This window comes from Aythya marila (genome assembly GCF_965140915.1).
Source record: "Aythya marila genome assembly, chromosome: 2".
NCBI lineage: Eukaryota > Metazoa > Chordata > Aves > Anseriformes > Anatidae > Aythya > Aythya marila.
In genome coordinates, this window is record NC_139043.1 from 49360194 (window position 1) to 49386832 (window position 26639).

At 39.8% G+C, this 26639-nt stretch overlaps 2 protein-coding genes across 2 annotated transcripts in view; one reads left to right on the top strand and one right to left on the bottom strand.

Moving 5' to 3' along the window:
* Positions 1-131: 131 nt before the first annotated feature.
* On the bottom strand, positions 132-11883 carry MRS2 (magnesium transporter MRS2). Its single transcript, XM_082755197.1, has 11 exons — positions 11636-11883; positions 11439-11512; positions 10296-10332; positions 9596-9708; positions 9034-9207; positions 8234-8364; positions 7446-7562; positions 4819-4971; positions 3593-3710; positions 2703-2816; positions 132-1615 (listed from the first exon to the last, which is right to left on the bottom strand). The coding sequence occupies exons 1-11, from the start codon at positions 11829-11831 to the stop codon at positions 1505-1507; spliced, it is 1338 nt and encodes a 445-aa protein (XP_082611323.1). The 5' UTR covers positions 11832-11883; the 3' UTR covers positions 132-1504.
* Positions 11884-18841: 6958 nt separating this feature from the next.
* The window catches only part of DCDC2 (doublecortin domain containing 2), a 62623-nt gene continuing 54825 nt past the window's right edge, over positions 18842-26639 (top strand). Inside the window, 2 exon segments of the mRNA XM_082754411.1 lie at positions 18842-19707; positions 23040-23091. Of these exon segments, the coding sequence (XP_082610537.1) occupies positions 19415-19707; positions 23040-23091 (345 nt within the window). The 5' untranslated portion in view covers positions 18842-19414.

Genomic DNA, 26639 nt, shown 5'->3' on the forward strand with positions numbered 1-26639 from the left:
CTCCACTGGCTTTATTTTTTCTATATATGATCTCTGGGTAATTTTGTTGCACATTAACTCATTTCGTTACTCGAATTGCATGAAAACCGTTAAAAGTTTGTATAGGTCTGTAAAATGAAAGGCAGTCTTGTAACAGAACTGTCTTTCTCTCAGTGCTTTTATTCTGCTTTAAGTCACTTATGTACAGGAAAAGGAGGCAATATGCTATGCAGAGGTCTCACTGTACAGAGGAAAGAGCTTGGAAAGCATATGTGAAAGACTCCCAAACAGCTGTATCAACACATTTGAGTTCTGGCCTAATGCAACTATTACTTGCTTGAAAACATCACATCCGTATCCCTTCTCTCACTGCACTTTCTTGGAGTTTATCAGCAATGGTATGAGAGCCACTGTTTTTTCCGCTACATTGCTCAGTTTAGGACCTGTGCTCTTTCTTTTTAAACAGATCTATCTGTTACAACTAAAGGCTGCAAAATGTTCACCTATAATCTTAAAAGCATTACAAAGCCCATTAATTTTCTCGCCTTTTCATGCCTTTTGTATCTGTAGTTGAAGTCTCATACAGAGCAAGAGCAACCATTTGAAAATAATTTAGTACAACAGATTTAAACCATACAATGACCATGGGCCTGCATAATCCTGATTTTTGTACTCTTTATTTCTATTCTGGACTTGTTTTGAGTTCACAGCTATGGTTGTCTTTTCAATCCCTGCAAGTACAGTGATCTGTCTGGTGGCACCCAAGGAGCAACTCACTGTATGTTACTGAGGTTAAAAAATCCCAAACAAAAAACTAGACAGTGACCTGATTTGGAAGACTTTCATACTCCCTTTACGGACTGAGAGAAGCCAGTAGAGAACTATGCCCTGAGAGTTCAGAGGTAAAGTAATTGTTACAGAATACCCAAAATAAGTAGTCGTGTTTCAAAGCTCACTAAAAGAAGAAGAAAAAGTATTATTTTTGGTTACTGTCAATTTTGAAGTAGTGCTTCACAAGGGATGCAGGTATACTTTTTGCTTAGGAAAATTAATTCTCTCCAATTAAGTAGGGCTTTAAAAAAAGAAAAAGAAAAAAAAAAAGGGCACTTTTGGGGTAGATTTTTTCTTAGATAATTGAAGGCAAGTTGCTAAACCTGCAGTTCAGAACGAGAATTACTGATTAATTAGCTGACTGCTGTCATCCTTTAAGCTTATGCTTAATGCTGCTCTTTAGAAAGACCATTACCTGAGTTTAGTGTTTGACAGAAACACTTAAAATGAGTATGTATATGTGATACTGAAATCTAATGGAACATACATGGAGTGGCGGTGAAACTATTGTGGAAAACATGTCGCTCTTTCCCTCTTTTTGTGTGTAAGTATTGAAATCTCACCATAGGTTTTTGGCACAAAATATATATTAAATTAAAGTTTAGAAATTCTTAAGGTTTTCAGTAAGGAAGAACAAATATAAGTGTCCAAAGTCTGCCCCGTAACAGTAAAAGTCTCTTTCTTCCTGCTGTTCTTATTGGTTTGTCAGCGTGCTTCTGCTCAACCCAAATGTTTCTGCTTTAAGGTCATTCTTTATCTCCACTCTTTGAGCTGCTGGCTGTGATTTTCTCAAAACTGCAGGAACCTAGGCAAGATACAAAATAGCCTTTAGTTACAGGAGAAGCTGCTCTATATATAGGAGAAGGAAATCAAGATTTAGAGAGGTCCGAATCCTGCTTTTTCTCTGATGTTCAAGGACAGTCTCTGGCTCCTCCCTCCTATCCCTTTCAGTACATTTCTCCAAGCCAGAGTCAGTATGTCTTAGTCTTGAGCAACACTTGAGAATAATCAGTCAATTGTAGCCATAGTCAACAATTAACAAACTACTTCCATCTGCCTCTTAACAAGCAAGAGAGTGGAGGGAAAAAGGGGAGTTTATCTTGGTCTCTCTTTCTTTGGTCACTTGTAGGAACTTAACTTTTGAATCCACTGATACTTCTGTGTTATAATTATTCAGAACATAAGCAGACAATACACTCCTGTATGTTTTGGTAGCAAAAGGTAGTGAACATGGCAAATGACTCATACAAAATTTTGCTAATCTGAAGACTGCCTCCTTAGAAATTTTCATACAGCTTGGTGACATGGCTCTACAATGCCATCAGCATCAGTGGCAAAGAAGATGGCTATTGCAAACTTCTGATTGGGAGTCAGGACATCGCAACCATGGAACCATTCTTCAGAGAGATGTTGCAGCTAGTACCTGTCCTCATCTTCCTTTCATTTTCATCTTCTCTTTTATGAGAGGGACCACAGATACAGAGTTAGTATGCACATGGAAGGAGGAGGACAGCATCCCTTATGTCCCTCACCACAAAGGGACTTCTGCAGGAGCTCAGAGGGCAAATTAGGGCTGCTTCTACCATTAGTCTCAGCTTCCCTTGGGCTGCTAGGTGAAAGTGAATATGACATCTCTCAGAGAGCCTGCAGCTTCACTTTAGCAACAGCACACAGTATCTTACTGCTCAAATACATCTTTGCCAGAGTTGGACCTCCTGCCTCTTTCAGTCCAGGTAGGGAGAACCTTCTCCTTTGTCAAGTCAAGAAACACTGACTTAGCTTAACTCCCTGCAAGCTCTATGACGCACCCCTCTACAACTGTTTATTTGCTGCTTTAGAGATGAATTGTACATACAGAGTATGAAGCAGAAATCCTAGCCAGCCATACGTACATGAGGAGGTAGTGAAGGTTCTAGATGCCGCCCAAGGAAGGAAAGCAAGCGCCGCCATATCAGGCCACTTCCCAGAAACATAATCCCAGTCACCAGCCAAAATATTCTGGGGTCCTAAAAACAGAACATCCCCATTAGTTAGGCAACTCTTGCTTCAGGGATTTATCCAAACATCATCTGTCACTCCCCACCAGTTTTCTTGTCCTTTATGGCAGGGAAGTGGTAAACCCTCCACTATCAACAGACAAACCCTACCACGGAAAAGGACTGTTTTATAGCAAAACGTTTTATTTAGGAATCACCTTAATGTATTCTGTTACCGTCCCATGCAGTTTTCCATCCTTCACCAGGAGTTTGGAAATTCAAGCCTTCTGTTTAAAGGACTTCTATTTAATAGACTTTAAAGGAAGAGGTCTTTCTGTGTTTTTATTTATTTAGTCATTTTAAGACAGCACATCCAATTATAAATACTGCCCTTGATATAGGAATAACCATGTAATCAACAGTAGAGTATCTCCTCTGGTGTGTAGGGAACACCCTCTGGCTGCTTGCCAGATAGCTTTATATTTGGAAGACAAAGCTTGTTTTTTCAGAAGCACTGATGATTATTAAAGAAACACGAACATTGTTGTACAGTTAGTCCTTTTTCAACTATACTGTTGTCTTCTCATTTCTTTCCCTTGGACATTACATAGACAAAAAAGCCTGCTATACTGTGCAATTAGCCATGAAGTAATTTGCTCTCAAAAAGGTGACACATAGGGCCCCATGCTACATTATCTTGCTTCACACATTAATGCAAGTCTGGAATGGAGTTGTACTGGACGTAAAATGCACTATAAGAGTGCCCATGTTTTATGTCACTGATAAAAGCAGCACTCATTCCTTACCTCTTCAAGAGATGACTCCAAGTTCATACCAAATGCAACTCCTATGAGTCCAAAGAGAGAGAGAGAGAAAGTCCCCATAGTCAGCTGCAAGTTCAGTCTCATCATCACATTACGGTGGCTAAAGAAGGGAGAAACATCTGTAAGGGGAACCCAAAAATTGTTCTGCTGCATAAATTCTCAAATTCCATCCAGTATGCATTAAAACCAAACAATTAAATAGAGGAAGTCATGACAGAATTAGTAAGCACACGAAACAACAGTATAAAAGAGACTTGCTTTGAAATTGCTGCATGAGTGTACATTTAAGGCAGTAGGTTCTGCATAATCATCAGCTGACAGGGGTTACTCACTTTTTAGAGGTATATGCACATACTAGAAGTTAAATTCCACGGAAATTTCTCTCTCTCACTACTAATTTACTGAAAGTTATGTCAATAGTCACAGCCAACAAAAATTTACTGTTATCTTGCAAATGAATATACTTACAAAGCAAAGTCAGTAAAGACTGAAGACTATAAACTTAAGCCTGTTTTGTAGAATTCTATATTTCTGGGAAGAGCTGAATAATTTCTGTGGCTTCCTGATACAGCATTCACCAATTGCTTATACAGATAATTCCTCAGTAAAGAGCAGACAGAATTATTAAATATTCACCTCAAAGGCAAGGTGGCATGTGCTTGCAAATGCAAGCTACAATTACTTTTCAGTTAAAAAGACAACTTGTGGTGAAAACTGCAGCACACATAAATAAAATACTTGCTCCAAAATTCTTTGTTTTTGAATCATGGCATAGGGTGATAATGCAACTTGTACTGAACAGCTGAGAAGCCTAGCCAGACTCTTATTTAAATAAACACTTTTACTAAATTAAAATTATACTCAGAAAAGTTTGCTCTTATTTTGGCCCTAAATTTGCAGACATTTTCTTTAGTGAGTAGTTCCCCAAAAGGATCTCAGAGTGGCTTAGTTTCACCTGCTGGTGAAAACCATTACCTAGGCTACAGAGGTTTTTACATATTACTAATTAGGGTGTTTTGTTGCTTTGCTTTATCTGGTTCAGTGATAAAAAAGTGCAATGCAGCTTCTTCTGCTGTGACTGCAAGTCCATTCAAACCCTCATGAAAATGGAAATCCCCAGCCTTCCTTTATTGGCAGTGATTTGAGAAAGAACAGGCTGCATTACATTCTGCTCAGCTTTTGACACTACAACAGACAGCATAGCTTACCTGTCCAGGTTGATAAAGATTATGCTTTCCGAGTCATCAATCAATACCCTGAGTTCACGAGCTTCGTTTGCAAGATCTTCTGCTTGTCGGTAATAGTTCTCCAGCAGCAGTTCCATTTCTTCTGCATGGTCAATCCCAGATGTGCTCTCCTCACTGCGTGCAACAATTTGTATTTTTTTGGTTATATACATGTTGTATTAACATGCATTGCTGATGCGTTAAAGACAAGGCACATAGAAGAGTTGCAGCTGACAGCCAATAGAGTACTGACACTAAATCTCAAAATCCAATCTTTTAAGTTACAAAGGAGTCCTCCATCAATACCGATGGCATAAAATAAAAGGCATATATTTTTAAATTAGCTGATCAGTACAGGCAGTCAGTTATTTTGAGTTAGCATTTGATGTGCTCAAGGCATGCATAGCAACACGAATTCTACTTTTTCAGCTATTAAAACATTATCAAGTAAGTGCTGACATTTGGGGAAAGATAAAACTTAGTTTTTTGGTGCCCTCAAGTGGTGGAAGTTGATAATGGCGCAGTCAAAAACCACAAGAATAAAACAGAACCAAAAGTCAACACATACATAATCACATGGTTAGGGATGTGTCTTAGGCATATATTAAAAAAGTTTAGTTGTAAGGTGCTTCAGCTATACACAGTAATTACTGCAAAACTTTTTGGGAGCATGAAGCTGCTTAAGAGTGAGTGTCAAGTGGAAGATGCTGCTCTCCTAAGTAAAGTATGTCTGAGACTTCCATCTTACTGCATTGTCCAGAATGCTGGATCACCAGCCTTCTCTAGAACAGATAGGTAATTTTTTAGGGGTGTGCCGGATTCTTCATTACGTAGACAAAAGGTACCCAAGATCCAGGAGAACACTGAAACTAGCAGCAAAGCCAGGATGATTCTTCAACCATTTTACTTTTGTGGTATGATCTCAATTTCTCTAGACAGACTGAACTTTCTACAGAATCTCCTTGGGGCATTGCTGACTGTTAATGGAACCTCTCTGAAATGGTTTCTCATGGAAGTTAGTGCTGTATCTTAAGAATCAACCCACTTAAGGTCCCCAGGGACATTTAACAGCAATCCTAGTTTCTCTCTTACGGGGCTGAAACTGAGTTAGCCAGCCTGATTTCAAAGCCCTTCAAACCTAGAGGTTTTTACTTCATTCAGAGGAGCAGGGTTGGGGATTTGAAAACTTTGAACACTATCTATTGTATTACAGATTCAGCTCAAGATCCTATTTGATAAGTATCTTTATACTGGCTCTTCAGTAGGTACTAAAAGGGAAACAACAGGCATAAAAGCTTAAAAACACCTGCCATCTGATTTGTTTTCATTAATTGGCCTCCATCTGTCTCCTGAGTCTTTGATTCTCTGCTGTTCCTTCACACAAAGATAGAATGCCTGCCTCATCTTTTCTTTCTGGTTTCAGCTCACCATTCCTGCATCAATGTGCCTCCTATCTGGGTTCTTCCAGATAGGCTTCTTGAATTCATCACTTGTATCCTGGGCCCACACTGCCAGCCTGTCTGCAAACACGCTGCCATGGCTAGCATTTGCCAGTATGCCTCATGCATGGACTGCCTCACAACATCCTGTTGTATGGCTCCAGCAGTCTTCACAACCTCCCATCACCTCTTGCACTTTTGTGCAATGGTGGCAGCTTGAAGAGGTGACTCCAGGCTTGTCCTGATGTGAGAATTCAAGAGCCCTCCCAATACTGCTCCAGTAGATGCAGTAGAAATGCAAACTGCATCCCAATTACGGAGTACAGAGTTTATATCGTACATTTAGACTAAACTCTGCAGGGCAAGAAACTTATTTCCTGACTGCAAACACACTACTGCGTGAACAGTATTAATATACCCACACATAATGTGGCTAGGCATAAGTATTATGCCTCACAAAGGACCTAAAAGGTATTTTTTGTTCTCTGCTTAAAAAGAGAACACATTTGTATGCCCAAGATCTAAACACGGCTCATCCTAAAGCACTAGGATATGACATACATTATATTTTTGCTTTTTAGTTTTTGTTTAAAGTGACCAGCGCTTCTAATGATGTGTGTGATCCTTCATCAGGACTATTTCTTTGTGTATGTTTTTACTTAAATGCCACTCTTACAGGTGCACTTACATTGCCCCAAAGCTTCCTTCCTACGACTTCTGCTGGTGAGCAAAAAGCTGGAAACAAGGCATTCAGATCACTTCTTACAAAAGGAAGTGTGGTGTCTGACTCATTCAAGACAAATTTTAAAAACTGCTGCTTTGTTTTGTTGGTGAAACTGAAAAAAATTCTCCCAGGAAGCGTTAATTTGTACTGGAATTTACTGCATTTGCTTTTTTTCCTGCTGCCATCCTGCTCCCACCCCAATGCATACTAGATGAACTGGTCTACTACGCCAAGAACTATTTGTAACTGCGTATATGACTAGTGCTACTGAACCTCCTCTCCAGAACGGTGGATACAACCATTTGTGAAGTGACTAACATCGGGGCTTTAAAAATTTTAAGTCTTTTTCATTCTGCTTTTTGGAGGGGAACATCCAGATTAGTGTTCAAGTTCTCCTTAAATAAAACACGCTTTTAAAAAAGTATATGGTGTCATAATATACATACAATACTTGTGGATCAGTCCATTTAGATAGACAGAGCTCTTCTATTAATTCTTCTTCATCTAGAATCTCCAGAATTGTTTCTTTGAAAACTTTAAGATCTGTTTCCAGTTCTGACAAGCTGAAGAAAGAACAGGCAAGAAGTCAAGTAATCCCACTGGCACCAACGCATAAAGGTAATCTTTAGATGATTTTGCCAGCACCCTTGCCAGACTGACTGCCAGGGAAGAGTTCTTTGAAGGGTTCTGAGAGGTGCTTTAAATAAAACTCTCTAGAGGCCACACATTCAGCAGTGGTGGTAATATATCCATGAACCAGCGAGCAATGCACAAACACTGAAAGGGATTCAGCTGTGTTTTCTGGATATATTTACAAGAAACTCAGAAAAAAAGTAAGCACTCATGCAGGGAGTGCATTTTTGCACTGTCCTTTAAGACAGGATAATACATGAAGTAAACTTAAGGACAGAACCAATGGCTAACCTTTTTTGATATTATAAGGAACGTTTTGTTCTATCAGATCTTAATGTTATCTCTTAGATGTTATTTTGTTCTATTAAGTGCTATTTAAGAAACCTGACTGTATTTCTGACAAATCACGACAGATTTTCTGTTTTTTTTCCCATATCACTAGGTATTTCACACACTGATTTTAACATTCATCAATAAGATACACAACCCAGCATGACAGTAATCTATGAAATCCATACCAGATACCATTTTTCTAACTTTTCATTGCATATAATTTTCTATGGTCATCTTGTAGTCTCTTCACAGCTTACTCTTTATTTACCTCTTGCCATTTTGAAGGAGAATGTGTAGTTTACTCCTATCCACAGACAAAAGCTTGGGGTCCACTAGAGCTTCCAGTGTCTCAAGGATCTGAGGCTGCAAAGTGTTAAGTCTCCCCTGCAGTTTGCTGATCTAGATAACAACATGATCCTTCATAAGAATTAAAGCAATACCTTTAGAATGGCCAGGGCAACTGGTTCCTGTCTCCAAACACAGAATTCATAGTAACAGGCAGTTAACAGTTTCCTTTCAAGTACCCTGAAAATATGGTGCCACTTACAGACAGATAATGCCAATGTGAAATACAGTATTTTATAATAGTGATTTGCACTGAACTGAAAATCATTCATAATCACACTAACAAAAGACAAAATATTATTTATCTAGAAATGTCATATCACCATTAGCTAGCACAGATTAGCTGTAACTCGCTATCTGACTCCTACCCAAGAGCCAAAAAAACCTCAGTGCTTCTGCATATCATTCTATTTCAGTCTTTAGAAAGGTAGGATAATTTGGTTTTGTATCTCCAAACAATGGTGAAGCCACCACATCCTTATGTAAGTTGTTGCAATAATGAATTTTCCAGTTAGCATTTTTTTGGGGAGGGGATGAAAACACAAACACACAAAAACTTTAGAAAATTAAACCAACAAAACCCCAAACCAATAAAGAGCTTCTATAATAAGCGTGGAATACATATAAAACATGTATGTATACATATTAACATAAGAATAAAATCATACTATATTTTCTATGAAGCAACAACTTTGAAAACAACTTAAAAGCCAGACAGCTCACCCGGTACTGCAGGATTGCTTCTATGGCTCGGAATTCAAAGGGCAGGGAATATGTAACTAGCTGACCTTCTCCGGCGAGCTGAGATGCTAGTTCGTTGAAGAGCCAGTGTTCCAGATTTAAATTACGATAATCTAGTATCAGAAGAAACTCTGGTGTTATGACAGCCTTCAAGAACTGAAAGAGACAGCATACATGTGGTAGTCCGAAATAAAACCTCTGAAGATTTCTCTCTGTTCCTGACTATGTAGTACATTAAGTAATTTAGGCATTGATAAAAGCCACTCTTCAAATGTCTTTTCAGGCACAAAAACTCTAGAGTATTCAGAGGTAGCCTTGTGATAATGGGGGTAAGGTCAAGAAGTGGCTCCTGGTCATTTTTTAGTCTTTACTTCTATGATCAAGTTCATACTGTTTCTCCTGTGCCCAACTAGCAAAATGCTCATTAATAAGTATTTCTCGTAAACCCATTCCTCTGATTGCTAGCCACAGCTTCAAAGACACATTTATTGTTAGGTTACATGTCATAGAAAGTTGCTCTTAAAGTTTATAGGGAAACCATTACCTCCATTCGCATGATGATCCTGTTGTTCCTAGTTGCAATGCTCATGAGGTGTTGAAATCTTAGATCTCGAGCTTGAAGACCCAATTCCTGGTACAATTCTGTTTTCTTTTTTTCTATCATAAAAATATTATTAGATGAAGACATCTAGGGGACAAGCATGTATGTCCTGAAATTACATTTTAGTCTTTTACTCAGTCTCACAAAACAAAAAGAGCTATACTGTCTTTAAAACTGTTAGTCTTTTACTCAGTCTCACAAAACAAAAAGAGCTATACTGTCTTTAAAACTGTTTTTCTCGCATTCATTCCTCAATTCATTCCTTATTTGTTATGAAGTTTAAAAGTTTGTATCTTGAGCAGAAAGAGAAAAATTCTAGATGGAAGTGAAGAAGTTGCCCATGGTAATTAATTTAATGTCAGAAGCCAAGTGGCTGATTTGAGCAAGTACACATAACTCTACAGGAGGGTAAATAGCAGGGTGGGAAAATGATATTAATTAAAATTATACAAATACTGTAATGATGAAGATGCTATGAAGGCCTACAGAAGGCAGCAAAACAGAGGAGACATTGCAACATGGCAAATTAATAAGCACAGTGAAGTAGACTTAAAACAATCTTCTACCCCATGTAGATACTCAACTGGGCTTTTCCGTATTGGACAAGAGAAAAAAAAAAAAGGAAAATACAATGGAAACTCACCAAAAAAGGTAGTATTCCCCTCTTTGTCGAGCTTCATCTAGAAAAGTGAAAAAAATATATTTTTTTTCCCCCACATGATTACTATTAAATAAGCACAAACCATCTGAAATTGCTTGCACTTGCCCAGGGGTCAAATGGAAAATATATGATGAGGAAATAGTAATTTTTTATACCCTCTCTTCACTGTTCATCCAAACTATGAAAAAGTTTGCCCCAAACTGCCATATATTTCACTGTGTTTGTCCATACACCAACCCAAAACTAGTGTCATCTGCACGATGATGTTCCCATGTAAGCCTTGGAAAGGAGGTGATTTCCAGAGGATCAGATGTGTTTTGGCACAAAAGGGTACCCTACATTCTGGATTACCCATTTTGCCATTTCCTCTGGTGTTGTCAGAAAAAAATATATGTAAAATTTTAAAAGAGTAACACAAGTGGGGTAGTTAGGCCCTGTGTCCATGTCAAGTATTATTAGAACAGCATTCAGATGGTAACTGGCATCCTTCTTTTCTTAGCATTTGCCATCCTGATTAATTGTAACGCTTATCTCCTGGCAAAATTAATTCACTGGAAAAACTGCAAGGTCTGGTTTAATCAAAGTTTGCCCTTTTGCTTGTAAACCATGCAGCTTAATTCTGTATCGCTGGCTTTAGAAATAACCTTCCATGAACAAAACATACCTCGGCATGCACTGCAGTGGAGCTGCAACACGAATTGCATGCCCACACGCGCCCATATGCACGCAATGTGCTCGTCATTGCCAACAGGAGGCCTTGCATCCCCTTGTGGCATTGACACAGTCAAACAAGCAGCCTGCAAACAGCCTCCAGGCTCATTTGATAAGGGATATGTGGACAATCTGTCCCTAGGTCCTACATACATGTATGTTTAGGAGTTGCTGTTGTTGTGACCCAGGAATAACAACTGCGGGAGCCACTAGCAAGCCTGCAGCAAGAAAACTTCCGTCACATGCTTTAACTTAGAAAAACACCTTGATGAAACGCCTGCTCCACAGCCGGCCCTTAAGTCTTGAGGTGACAACTCAGAGCCAGAAACACCCCGCGGGGAGGTAGGGGGGGAAACCGCAGGGAAGCCGCCCCTGACGGACCCGTCACCCCGCACAAGCCTGCGCGGCGCTTACCACGGCGAAGACGGGCGACACGCTGGCCAGGGTGGCTTGGGAAGCCTCGGCGGCGGGGTGCTGGTAGAACGTACCTGGGAGAGGAGGAGGAGGAGGAGGAGGAGGAGGAGGAGGCCGGTCACCCACACGGGTGTCACCGACCCGGGTGTTGCCCTCCCCTGCCCCCTTCCCCTTCCCCCGCCCGCCCCGCCGCTCACCAGCCCCCCGCAGGCGGCGGTCGCAGGGCGGCAGCCGCAGGGCCGCGGGCCGGGCCAGCGCCGGGAGCAGCCCCCGGGGGTCCCGCGGGCGGGTCCCGCCGCCCGGCCAGCCCCGGGGGGCGCAGCTGCAGCTCCAGCCCCGCACAGCCCCGCGGCGGCGGCACAGCGCCACGGGCAGCAGCGCGCTGCGGAGCATGGGCACGGCGCGGCCCCGAGGAGCCCGGCCCGGCACGGCCCGGAGCGCCCTCAGCGCCTCGCAGCGCGCAGCCGCGGCGGAGGAGGAGCGAGGCCGTCACCCGGTGTGTTTACACGGCAGCTTTCCCTGCAGAGGGGCAGTGCGGGCAGTAGGGGCATCTGCCGTCGTTGGGCCTGCTGAAGCATGGGGATGGGCGTGAATCTGAATCCTGGGTTCAAAGCCCTGCGTCGGTGTCGCGTGTCAAAATAAAGCGCTCGTCACTACTCAGCCTGGAAATAAAACTAGTGATTGTGCTGCTCGTGAAGGGATTCGTGCAGTGTGGCAGCCCCAGCTGGACTGCACGCATCCAAACGCTGTCCTGAACTCTGGTCTCAGTCTCAAAGACAGGCGTCGGGGCCAAATTTTCCCTCAGCTGCACTGTACGTTAAGGGAATTGGATGGAGGTGACCAGAGGACAAACACTGGTCCCTCATCTATCTATCTACCTATCTATCTATCTATCTATCTATCTATTTATCTATCTATATCTATTTATTTTCTGCAGGTCCTGATTTCACCAATGTGCATACATGAGTATGCACGTGTGGAGTCAGAAGGATGTCTTACACGCGCTTTGCACAAAGACAGATGACTTAGTGAGGAAGTAATTAAATAAAGATGTTCCTTAGTGATTATATACAGCATACATGCACAAGCTGAAGCCAACATACTTTTTCAGTTTTAAGGGTAAGCCTGGCTCAATGCAAACGGCTGCCCCGTTTGCTTGATAAAAAAAATGAAATCCACTGAAATGAATAGTAGTGCTTCAGATGTGGTTAACCACAGCAGGTGGCAGTATGTACATGACTCATTTAATGCTCTTGGATATGATAGATACTTGAACAAAACAAAATCTGGAAATACCGGACAGCACAGAAAACACTGCAGGAGAGCAAGAAGCTAAGATGTATGATTGCTGGCAACTACTTGCAGCTTCTGTTGACTGTATGTTTAGAATGCAAAAGCTAGGGAAGCATCCGAAGGATATCTGCCAGAAATTTACATTTAATGAATTTGCAGCAAGTCTTACACAGCTGATGCTTCACTCTCCTCAGTAAAAAAGAGAAAAAAAGATACTGGTTTGATCTATTTGTTTTCCTTTGTCCATCTGTTATCCTGGCTGCTGACACAACACAAGTGTTAGAAATAAGATGACATAACTCCACATCAAATATATATTGGTGTGAAACCTGAAATGTATGCAGTAATAGGCCAACATACCACTAAGTACTGGTATTCTGTCTCATTATATCTGCATTATAGAGTCATCATTGTAATTGTCTGGAAGGGTAGACAATAGCTCTTATTTTTAGAAGTGAAGGTAACGCATTGGTGTGAACTAGCAGCCAGGGGTAAATTATGAAGCACAGATACAATGCCTAATAGCATACTGCTGCTGACAAAAGATAACTGGAGATTTAGAATCACCATCTATTTATTTCAGTTCTAAATAGCAATGAGCTGCTTGTTGCTTCTGTTGTAGTCACATTTCAGGTATCTGGTGTCTCCTGCTAACCTTTAGGAAGAATACCCTGTATTTCATCAGAAAAAATAATGGCTCATCTGCTGTTTGTTGGGAATTGAAGAAGCTCATTGACACAAATAGGCGTGATGGCTATTTTCAATTTATCTAAAGCGAGTGGATAGCTCCGGCACAGCTTTCTTTAGCCATAAAATTGCCATCCGAAACACTTGTCATTTATGAGGATGAATTCTGTGAGCAACTAGTTCCTCTGACAGCCTAATGTCAATGCAGACATGAGGGGTTGATCTGATTGCAGATGGGGTATGTGGAAGAGAAAGAGCAGAAACACCAAAGAAACACAGACACCAAAAACAAACAAACAAACAAACAAACAAACAAACAAAAAAAAAAACATGGAGAAGAACATCAAGTATCATCAGAAAAGTCCTGAAAATTCTGTACCGAGAACTTTTGGGTAAAATTATGGTAGAAAAAGATATCTCCCATTGTTTTATTTGTTCCATGTTCAAGGAAGACGGGATTTGTACATGTAATCAATTTGGAGATTTAGATTTATTTACAAAGATGTGCCTGAACCTGTTACCCGTTTCTTCTCCTGAAAGAAATACTTAAAGGAGCCCCATTTTGTTCATGTTAAGATAAAAATAACAGATGAATCAAAAAATATAAATTCCTACCAGACAGTAGATTTATGTCTGGTAGGTTATAAGCGTAGCTAAATCATAATATGATTACAGAGAGAGAAAAGAAGACCCCATGGAAAAATAAATACATAATAATCATATTTGAGTATTTTATTATTATTGTGTGTATGAAAGAATCAGGAGTATTCAGCTGATAATCTCAGGTGCCTGTACCAGAGTTAGCTACTAAGATACTGAGAGGTCTTTGCCTAGAAGGCATGACTTCACTTTCATTACTTTAAAAAAGACCTGATGAAAAATATTTTTCACCTTTTTCTCAACTTAAGATAGCCACCTGGAATTTGTTTCTCTATGGAGAAACTATTTCCTCATGGGTCTCTAAAGGTTTCCCAAAGCCTTTTCCCAGGGCAACCCCTTAACATCTGAGCTGTCTCAAGAATACTTTTTAAAGAGACTTGTATCATAAAAACGAGTTGCTTAAACTGTGATCTTTTAATCTTCTTTAGCAAAAATATTTGATCATAATATGCTAAACCTTTTTTGATCTAGCAATTGTATAATATAAGCAGGTAAAATTGCTCTGACACAGGTTTTAAAATTGACATCTGCATCAGTACTTTATTTCTTCCGGTCAGAGTGTATGCATGAAAGCTGAACCACCTGGTATTTAGGTATTTAAAACTGTAAGTGCAAACAGTCCAATTACTCTTCAGTTACAACTTGAAATGCAGTGGCTGCTGTTGCTTAGTCTGATTTCTAGATAAGCTGCACAAAGGTCTAGTTATTATATGTGATTCCCAGCTTGGTATGCAACAGAACAAGATAAATTTAATTCTCTGTGTTTAGAAACTTAATCCTTACCATTTCTGTACATTGTCAGTCCTTTCTTCTGGACTAGGACACTATGTTTTCAAGACACATAGTGTCTTGACATAACGTTTTCAAGACATAATGTCTTGAAAACATAGTGTCACTGAGCCTTGTTGTCAGGGTCATGCAACAAGCTGCAAATTCTTTCCTGGTCCAGGAATGGCAGAGATTTCGAGGTGTTTTGCTGCAGAAAAAGGGATGCTGCTTAATGCTGTGTCCCTGTGCTACAGCATTGGACTCATCATTTGCCCCAACGTGCACTGGTTACATGACTTCAGGTCCATCATATAATCCCAACACACAGCCTGACTGACGTGGCCTCATGCATAGACCTCCAGTAAGATGAGATGTCTGACATGACTCAGTCAAAAAACCATTATGCATCTCTTCACATTTATCTTAATTGTGTGAGGGGGCTGAGCAGCTTGGCGTGTTGCTGTTGAGAATGTGATAGGAGACTGCTTAGAAACTGAAACAATAATGGGAATAAAAGGTCAGGCCCTGGAAAGGCTGGAAGGAGCTGATTCTCATGGATGAAGGGCCTGCTCTCAGACGCAGTGTTTCAGCTTCTCCTAGCTTTCAGGCAGTGGTCATACATAGGCAAGATGGAAAACATGCTGACTTTATACTTAACGTATTGGAAACACTGTGTGTGTGTTCCTATTACTGCTATTAAACAAAATATTCAATTCTGAAAAATTGGTGTGAAATGGTGGACCCTGAAGACCATGATGAACTGGACAGTCATGATTGGTTTTCAGGGACTGAATTTCAAGGTAATAGTAAGAAAATATGGAGATTCCTATGCACTACAAGTAAACAAAAGAGGGCAGAAATGCAACTAGTTGCATTTGAAAGATGGAGTTTTCTGAGGCACACCTATTAGCTAGGTAAAGGTTAAAATATGAGCAAAATTCTGCACTGCAGTTCCTTGAAGGATTCAGAATCTACTCACAGGTTTGGACAAAGGTTTTGCCCACCAGTTTTAGCCTGCTTTAAGACTAGCAATGCTATTTCTTTGCAATCTGCAAAAGTGGTTGTCACTAGCCTGGTCAGATGTAAAGAACAACAGTATTTTGATATAGCAGAAGTGTCAAAATGAGTTTAAGAGTAAAAATATTCAGTGGCTTAATCCTATGACAAGGCTGTTGTGTGAGTGCAAATTAGGTCCAAAATCGCTGAAAGTGGTAGAATCTGGCGAAAAATAGATAGTTGACATTGGCTACATGACTGCAGAACAGTGTGAAGGTCATCAGCATTTGGTTTTTACAGGTAAGTAAAGCATGTTTTTTAATATAAATTGTAATTTCAGGTTGCAATAGATCAATGTTCAACAGTATTAAAACAAGGCTGGTATATGCTTGTTTCTCTTTATTAACTATAAGAAAGCCAGCAGTGTCTACAGAACTTTAACTGTTAACCAATAACAGTAGCATATTTGACTTCACTCACCCTGAAATTGCTCTTTTTGTAATGGTTAACTGCCCTGTTGTAACTCACAGCAGGGGGGTAATTTTCCCATCAGAGGAGGTAAGATAAAAGGAAAGAAAAATTCCTGCCATCACATGTGTTGAAATCTATTTGGAAAAATCATCATTACAGTACACTAAAAAATTCCAGGCAGGAAGTCTAAAGCAGTTTTGGTCTTGCAACAATTAGTGGGGAAAAGGAGATGTTAAAGGAATTCAGATTGAATTTAAGACATTTTCTCTTTATTTACTGCCAGGTTTTACGTTTCCTTGTACCCAAGGTGTGGCAACAGTCTGGTAGAGTCTAAGTCTTTGTGTTTCATTATGCAGCTTCCTGGACAAAGCAAAACACACAGCATTAGAAAGCAGAGCTTAAAGTCATGTATGCCTAAAGTGTTTTCAGGAAAACAAAACTTATCTGTAGTCTGGATACATGAAAGACTCATCTATTAATTGAGTAAGCCCATGAGATGCATGCTTGTTTAATTTATTATCATTTTTAACAATCCGAGGAGATAAAACAATCTATTATTCTGATAATGTAATATCTAAAATTACTTCCCAAACACTGGATAATATGGAGATCATATTTGGTTGAAGATAAGCAAAGAAAATACAGTTTCAAGTGGATCATTTGTTTATAAAGTGTTCTAAATAGCTTAAAGTCAAAATTATATCAGTTGAAATTATTTCATGACAATTTATCAGTGAAATCCAAGGGAATCTTTTTATTATATTAGAGGTTGGATCTGGTCCTTAATGTGTATATTAATACGATTATTATATCTGCTATGTCATGTTTACTACATAGAACTATGGAAAATGTCTGACTCAAAAGAATGAAAAATCAACCCACTTTGACTTTATATTACATTCTCTGAATCACAAATGAGTTATTTTACTGTTTTGTCTTTCTGTTTTATTCTGTTGGTTTATTTGTGTAAAAATAAATAAATAAATAAATAAAATTGTGCCCAAGGATATCTGTGTGGTCTTTGGCATTTGAGATTCATTTAGAGAGGTAAGTCACCCCTGTATCTGATTAACTGATGGCAGGTTTGGGCCAGCTCAGTAGAAGTGATATTAGCTCTTGCAATAGAGCTCTGATTCTGAAGAGAACAAATTGTATCTGACTTGGTCAACCAAAGAATGATAAAAGTATTGAAGAGCTTTTAAATGCTTCCAGAATGCAAATAGCTAAATAAATTTACACAACTACTAGGAGACTGCAGTTTAATTTTGTGTTATTTTCTAATTTTGCCCATTCAGATGGGCAAAATTAGATGGGAGAAAAGCACCCAAATAGTATATGTAACATTTACATATTATCTCAAAGAGACATTCAGAGGGCATCATCTGAGTAGGTTCATTAAAACAAGAAAATCAACTGACTGTACATATTTGCAATTAATTTGTGAAGTGTGAAAGCCTAATTTCAGCCCTATTCGTAATCTTTTTTTTTTTTTTTTTTTTTTTTCCCCCCACAAATATCAAGGAATACCAAAAAGAAGACACTTCCTTTTTTACCCTTTTATTGTGGCTTGCCTGTGTCTTTACACTGACCAACTGAATAACACTTTTGTGAATTTGATCTTGAAGGTCTAGTAAAAGTCTGTTTTATTCTTGAGAGGGAAAAAACTGACCACTTAACAAGTGATCCCAGGATGAATTGATGAGATGTGATCGAAGATGTGTTTTTCACCCAAAATTCTTGTGATGTCAAGATTATATCTTTTTTTAAAGACAGCAAAGATTTTTCCAGATTTTAATATTTTGAAATTCTGAGGAGCAACCACATGGCCACCAAGTTTAAAGCCCAGCCCAAGCTCCTGCCATCCCACCCCACAGTGCTGTGGGATAAGCGTCCAGGAGGCCTTCGCTTAGGGATACACCCAGAGAATTGGCCATCGGTGTGTGACCGAGGTTCATCCAGTGGGTAAAACACCTTGTGCCTCTCAAACATGTCTTCAACATTCATGGCGTTGAGACCAGTCCTCCATGCTGCCCATCACAGTGGGCCAAGCACGGCGTTATGGTGGGGTGGGTGTTTGAACTGTGGTGGGGTCCAACTAATGCTGGGCCAAGCAGCCACCTCACCCATGTGCTCAACGGCACCCATGGGCAGGGCAGCCCCTCCAACGACTGGCCACAGGCAGCGGTCACCCGCCAGTACCGGCCACTTGCCCCACGCTGCCATTTCACAACAGCTCTGCCTTGCGTGGCTTGGCCTGGCTGCCCCCCTCCCTGCCCACTGCCCCGTGTGGCCAGGCACCCCCAGCTCACTGTGGAGTGCCCCTCCACAAGGGGGTGGCACAGCCACCGGGGTGGAGAAGCAGGGACTGCCCTCGACTGCCCTCCTTGGCTCTGCTTGGTCCTGTTCCTTCCGCTCCCAGTGCCTTGTGCCCTCCTGTCCCTCTGCCCGCCTCTGGGCACAACGTCTCTCCCTCCTTCCCCCAGCTACCGCCTGGTGAATAATTCAGCAGGGTTTTGTGCACGCTGTACGCTGTCCTGCTTGTGGCATGACCGCTGGTTCTGGGCTGAGACTGCCAGCTGCCTGAGGAGCTCTCGCCTGGCTGGGCAGGGAGGAGGAAGAGCAGACATAGGATAAAGTATCCAGAGGGAACTGGCGTGATAGAGGCAAGTCACTTTCCGGGACAGCAAAGCCAGAGGATAAAGACCCTGGGGGGCTATGAGTCCACAGCTACCCTGGTCCATTATTTCCCTGCTGTTTGGGATCCGCTTCCGTGTGATGTTTTGTTGTGGTGGGTGAGTGCAATCTGTGTGAACCTCCTGTGCACCAGGGAGTAGCAAGACCTGGTTGCCTAGGAGGAGCTGCACTTTGAGAGGCAGAGCAGAGCCGTGCTGGAAACCCAGGGGAGGCTGAGATCCCTCCCCACAGCTGCCGGCTCCCTCCTTTACCTCCTGGAGGTGGGCTCTCCTGCTGCGGCCCTGCTGTGGCAGTTCTCAGGGTGGAGCTGAGAGGGGTGCTCAGGCAGAAGACCTCTCCCAAATAAACAGGTGCAGGCAGTGCTCCACGGTGGATTTGGCTACGCAGCAGGTCCCGGGCCACCAAGCATGACTAGTGCTGGCACAAAGGGGTCGTTCCTCTCGCAGCCGATGGTGAAGAGTGTGCTGGTGTATCGCAACGGGGATCCTTTCTTCCCGGGGCGCCGCATTGTCATCAATGAGAAGAAAGTGTCCAACTTCGAGGTCTTCCTGAAAGAAGTGACAGGTGGGGTGAAGGCACCCTTTGGAGCCGTGCGTAACATCTATACCCCCCGGGCTGGGCATCGTGTCCGGCAGCTGGAGGAGCTTCAGAGTGGAGAGCAGTATGTGGCTGGTGGCAGGGAAGCCTTCAAGAAACTGAAGTGAGTGGCTGAAAATTAACTTAAGATTTATATGGAACTTGAAAATCAGCATTTGGGATTTTGCACTGTGGCAATACTTGAGACCTCCCCCCATCCCCTGCACCCCTTTTATTAGACATTGCACAAAACAGACTAAAAGGCTGTTTTGCAAGCCAAAAGGAAAGTTAGGTATTTGTGACAGAAAATACTGCAAAAGAGCTTCAGAGGTGAGCCATAGAAAGCCTGCTATAATCATTAGTCTCAGAGTGCCATCCCCTTGACATAGTAATAGAATTGGAGAAGCAGTCCTTTACCCTGAAGGTCATGCTGTATTGGCATGTTGCTGTGATGGATGTGCTTCACGGAGGGATAAGTGTCAGTGTTTGTGCTCAATGTTAATAGGGAGAAAGCTCTAGAAAGGTGGAGTGTTGACAGTTGTGGCAAAGCTGATGAGCCCAGGAATTTAATTCCCAATTTTTCCTTTCTTGCTTTTTTTTCAGAAGTCTAAAATACTCTACTAAACTATCCACATCTCCATCCATTTCTGTTCATTTGGCTTTCTTATGACCACAATAGCTGAGCTCCTCCTCTTCTTTAAAAGATGACTTTGCTTTGTGTTCCCTGTGAAGACACAAAGACACAAATTAAACTGATATTTTCTGGTTTTTAGTGACTGACTAGGAGAATATTGTAGAGTAGATCTGTGCTTTTATGTGTGGTTTCCTGAGTGGCTCTGAATATGATCAGTAATGATTCTTAATTCTGGCAGTGAATTTTGTTGTCTCAACTGCCTAATTACAAGTTTTGTTCAATATTTGTGTGTGTTTTTTGTACAGCTCAAAAATAATCTCAAAATTAGCAATCCTCTTCTGGGGGGTGGTTGGGAATTTATATGATAAAGTACCAGCTCTATAGAACTGTGCTGTCTTGATCATGTAGCATTTTTCTGGAAAGCTTGGGACATTTCAGAATAAAGCTTTGTGTGTAATGAACAGGTTTTCTGTCGGCAGTCTTACCATTTTTGTCACTGTTTCTAAAAAGTTATTGAAGTGTCTTGGGCTTCAGTGGCAAAGTTAGAGAGAAGATGTATGACAGGTTAAATATAAGCTCCTTTCCCACTCTGCTCTCTTCCATGTCAAATGCAGTGCTCAACTCAAGAACCGCTGTATCTTTTGGTATTAAATTTTGTGGTCCTGTGAATGGGTTAAAGCTGTTAATTGTCAGCATGTTTCACCTCTCTAAATGTGTTTTATGTTCAAGAGACAGGCTAAAAGTAAGTAAGTGTTTGACATTAGCATGCACTGTGTAGAGAAGTGAGTGCCCTGGATTTATTTTTGGTGGGAAAAGGCATTTATTTCTGTCATTTCATATTTTATGATCAGAGTGTTGTGGTGAGAGCTTTTTGGACTTTTATGATTGCAACGTGCAACAGGATACTGAAGTATATAAGGTCACTGAAGAGAGTACCTTCAGAAAGGCTGTCCTAAAGCAGTCAGTAAAAGCAGGCTTTTAGATATATATCCCTTGATAGTATGTGATAGTCCTATGCTGTGGGTAGGATTAACTGGATGACTCAAGATCTTTTCTGTTCTTGTGTTCAGAGTTAGGGTTCTTCACTATTAGTATGTATTTACATGTAATTAGTACTGTAAAAGTAGGGAATGCTTTTACAAGCATTATTTAAGGCAGGCTGGATTGTTTAATGTTGAACTTGTTCTTAACTAGATTGTAGACAATGATAATTAGGGGTACTTCTTAGCTAGAGGAGAGGAGGGGTCAGTTGAAAGGATTGCTTTCTGGAAGAAATTGAAAGAATTAGAGAAATGAATGTATGTTTCTGTATGTGTCACGGGCAAAGATAAAGCAGTTGCATCTGTAGGAGACCAGAGCTTCTGTCATAAAGGATCTGACTCTGGTTTTACAGCAGCAAGAAGTTTGTAATTTTTTTATTTATTTTTTTTTCAGTGATGCTTGTCAGATTCATTTGTTGTTATGATAGACTAAGCAGGGCTGAACTTTGGATTGACAACTTGTGGCACCCATGCATGGGAGCATAACAGAAAGGAGAGAATACCCAAGGAAAAGCAAGAGCTGAAATTGCCATCGTTCCAATTCAAGTGGTGCATTTGTTTCTTCACAGATGCCTTATGCTGAGAACTGAATCTTATTTTTTCCCTGTCCTCAGTGAATTCTAAGCTTAACTGCTTTCACTTGTAGCACATGAACCTCCATCAGTTTTAACATCTTGAGATAGACAGGTAGATAGACACTTCTGAGGTGTCGCATTCTACAGCAGAGACAGCTATGAGAAGTAGAAACAGCTCGATGTGCCTGCAGGTTCTGCAGGCTGAATTCATGAGAAGACCAGCTCTCAAAGCTTTTAGAGTTCCAACAAGGGAACGGAGTTAGTGTGGTCTGGGTACCTGTCTGTTGGCCAGTTTCAGGGTTACTCATGCTTGAAGGTTTACTTAATTCCTTTTTCTTTGGACTGACAACATACTCCTAGTCCATCGCAGTGTGTTTTAATTGTCACTTTTGTGTTAATGCAGTGTTTTTGTGGGAATATGTACTCTAATGGAGTACAGTAATGTTCAAACAGATGCATTTTGTTTTCTTGTCCAGTCTTGTTTTTTGTTAATTCCTAATATAATTGTGAATATTCTATTATTTCATCACAACTGCAGTAAAACAGGATATATAGTTTTCAGGTGTGTCTAAGTCATGTTGAAACGCAAGTGGTACAGATCCTCTTAACCTAGCCAATGTCCTGGCTAAACTTGAGTCTGGAGAGAGGCTTTAAATATATCAGACTTAGGGTGAGCAACTAAGAGGCAAGATGATGACTTTGAAAATCCTGATAAATTGATATCATGCTGAGGTTTATTGATCCATCTCACAGTACTATGTGAGCTTCTTTCTGACAACTAGGTTACTGACAGTCTGTACTAATCACCAGTGATGTGAAGTCACATGGTTATCTCTCCCCATCTTTTGTAATGGCCCAGAGTTAAATGTTTTTCTTGTTACTGGTTGGGAATTTTCTTAGCATCTTCTGGGTTTTGTGCAGTGACTTATTTTTGTTGGACATGTTATAATGACAGGATGGATCCTCACCCAGCTCTGTATTTTTAATATCATCTTCGGGTTTTAGTTTACCAGCTTTTTATTCTTCTTATAACTGCTACCTTGTAGTTTTATATTAACACTCCTTTAAAATCTTGAATTAGTTACTATATGTGTTATAATGAGGCATGATAAATTCTAAGAGCTTTGGTGCCAAAAAAAAGTAAAAATATTTGTACTGTGTAAGTTAGATGCTTCTGTAAATAATCAATAATATTATCCTTCCACAGCTATTTGGACATAGGAGAAACAAAGAAAAAACCTGCTGAAGTCAACAATGAGGTAGGATATCTGAAATATTTAGGAAATAACCCTGAAGTTAGTATTAGTGACATGCCTGCATTTACACCTGCTTTTTAATATATATTTATTATGTTCATAAATATTTATCTAGCATTCTGGCTATAATATTTCAATGACTATTACTCTGATTGCTCTGAACATAATAAACTGATTGTCTTCCATTCAGCTTTCTGAATTGCCACATCCACTCATAAACTTTCAGCAAAGAAAAATTCATACTGTTGTCACTGGGTCACTGGTCATAAATGTTTTTTTTTTTTTTTTTTTTTTTTCATTCATAAAAGCATGTTGGAATTAGAACTTTGAGGGTTTTGGACCAGGAAATTTTATTCAAAATACAATATTTTCTCTGGAGAAGAGACATTTTTGACTGAAAAGTCACACTTAGTTGAAATGTTTCTTCCAGTCACTGCCAGTGTCAGTTGCAAATTTCTAACTAGTTCTAGTCCATGATCTTCCAAGCTCACCAGTTTTGTATAAATGGTATTACACAATGACTAATGACACAACTGCAGGTTTCAAAAAACTTGGTGAGTTTGGGTTTTTGAGACACAACTCTTCCTTATTTTTACTTTTATTATTATTATTATTTTTTATTCTATAGAAGAATAGCAATGATTTCCAACAAACATTTGAATTTCAGCTTCTGCCTGACAAGAAGCATCAGTTCATAAATTTTTCCATTTCTTCTGTCTTGTGCTCCCATTAATAGTGTGCAGTGTGACTGATTCCAAATGCCCCTTGGTGAGAAGGTAGTTGTCTTCATGAAAGATCATTAACCGAGTTCTGATATTACCACTTACCAGGATAACCACAAGGCTTGCTACTTTAAGGCTAGTTTTAAATCTGTTTATTTTGCTGCAAATCATTAGCAGACTCAGAGGATTATTTTGTTATACATACATTATATGTATATACATATACAGAGATTCTGAATATAAAAGAAATTCTTTCCACTTAGAGAAGTGGTTTTAGAAGTTCTTTCCATTATTTACAGTTGCATGTTTAGTAAGAGAGGCTTCTGTTACTTCTGTATTCAGTGCTTCTTGTATTCTGAACACATTTGGCTATCTCAGGGCTTTGAAGTAAACCAGTATAAGCCATCCGTTATATCAGATTTATTTCCTCCTGTTTGAGTAATGTTTCCAATCTTCATGGTCTCTGTGAAGAGTTTAGCTCTCCACATTAAGTTTAACTTATGTAATTAATTTATTTGAAGAGTCCTAAAAATGAAATAAACATAGTACTGGTCTACAGATTTTTATCTGGGCCTAAGAATAACATTTTTTTTTCATGCCCTAATGATTTAATTCTAGGAATGAACATGCAGGGGGCTAGTAACAGAAGTTTTAAACACCTAAATATATTTATGTTAAAATGATTTGAGGATGCAAGTTCTCTTTTTACTTTTTTTTTTTCAAACATTCACTTTGAAATCAAAAAGCTATATGTGTTCTAGGACTAGGGTAGCAGTATTGCTGTATTTTTGTTCTTTGATTCTGCCAGATTTGCATCAGCAAACAAAAAATCATTATTTTCCACGGAGTCTTGTGGGAATCTTTGATTTTAGCCCACAAAGATTTTTTTGCTTTCATAAGGCATCATTTTAGATTGAATTTCAGAAATAAAACCCTCCCTGTTTGCTTCATTAGAAGAAAAAAAAAAAAGAATGTATGTGTGAGTGACAAAAAAAAAAACACAACACACACACACACACAAAAAAAAATAAAGGTTCAGTTCATCAAGCACAGCAACAGGTACCTTTAAAGAAGTTAATTATTTTAGTGAATTCAGTAAGAGGAGTTCTCTGAAATTATAAATGTACAGAAAAATTTGTGGCTCGGATCTAAGTCGTAGTGTTCTGGTGGGCTAAGAGGGTGGGGGCAGGCTTACTAATTCCTTAGTGTCCATTCCTGTAAGGTGATGAGATTTAACATTTAGGAATGGCTTCTGCCTCTGATGAGAGCAGTATTAGTTCTCTCTGTTATGCCATGCTTCATTTTTAGCTGGAGCTTCTCAAATACCATGGTTCTGCCTTTGCCTTACTTGACATGTTTGGTGGTAACAAGGATGTACAACTTGTAGCTAGTAAATAAGTGCCTTTTTTTTTTTTTTTTTTTTTTTTAATATCCTTTACAAATGACAAGAGGAGCTTTGGGGAAGGTTTGGTCAAGAATTTTTTAATGTAGGTTTGTTGTTACAATACATCAATGAACAAATGATGTCACACAATAATTCATTAAGCATTATCCATCTATTTCATGCGAAAAGTGGAACATGCAAATAGATGTGATTGTCTGTAAGATAAGTCAGTGTTGAAATAGCTTGAGAAAGCACATTTTATTTTGTCTAAACAGATAGATTTATAGAGAGTCTATACCACAAAATGCCTCATTATGATATCACCATCAGACTTCACGGGCTGTCTTTGGTCAAAGAAAAATGAGGTGGAAAGAGTGTACTATGTATCCCTCACCAGTAGTGAGGCTCAATCATTGACTAGAGTTGTGTCTTCAAAAATATTTAGGAAGTCCTCATTCACTCTACTGATACAAATCAGGCTTCAGTGCAGTCTTCAATGAAATCGTGTCATTGTCTGATAATATTTATATCAATTATATGTTTATTTAATCCAGTGCCTTAAAATCTAATTCTTTACCAGTCTAAAGCCAGCAAATGACTGAAGTATCTAAGTCAAATGTTCAGCTGATGGAAAAATAGTTATTTTTATTCACTAATCTATGCCAGCTGTGGACTTGCACTTATAGTCCTTTTCTGTCAAGTTTTGTGTATAGACCACTATCAGTACAAAATGAGGGAGGGCCATTCTGTCATCTTGCTGTAAATGGTGTACTTTCATAGGAGCAAAGCACATGAAAATGGTACTTAACTTTTATTACATTTCTAAGCAGCAAGAGCTTCAATAGATTCTCTTCATGGGAATGTCTAATTCAGTGATCATTGACTTCAGCAGACTTTTGAGCCATACCCAGGGCAGGAAGGGAGATGGCATGCTGGCATACTGTAGGTTTTGGAAAAAAAAAGAAAAAGAAAAAAAAATATTTTGATTTACTTTATAAGTATATTGTTTAACAACTTGATTATTGATTAACATTTGATTGTGAGGATAGAAGCCTTGTTTCCATTTTTGCTGTTGAGGCTGTCATACTTAGTGCATGTGATGAAGAGAATAGTTCAAGAGAAAATGGATAACTGTGTAGAAGAAAGGTAGGAGTTTAGAACAGCAAAAACCTGCAACATCCTTTTAATTTCAGAACATCTATCTGCATGTTGTTTAGTTTCACATTAACATCTTCTCTCGGTTCCTGGATTTCTGAGATAAGCTTAGATTCAGTAACATTTGAGAAACTGTCAAGTATGTCTTCACAAGCTTATACCCTACTGCATGCTTCTAGAGCTGGTAGGATTTTAAAGTCACATCATTTGTTCTTTTAACTTCATCCACTGTCAGGTGTATCCACTGTTAGGTACTTCCTTGCCCATTTGTACTCTACTCCACTTAGCAT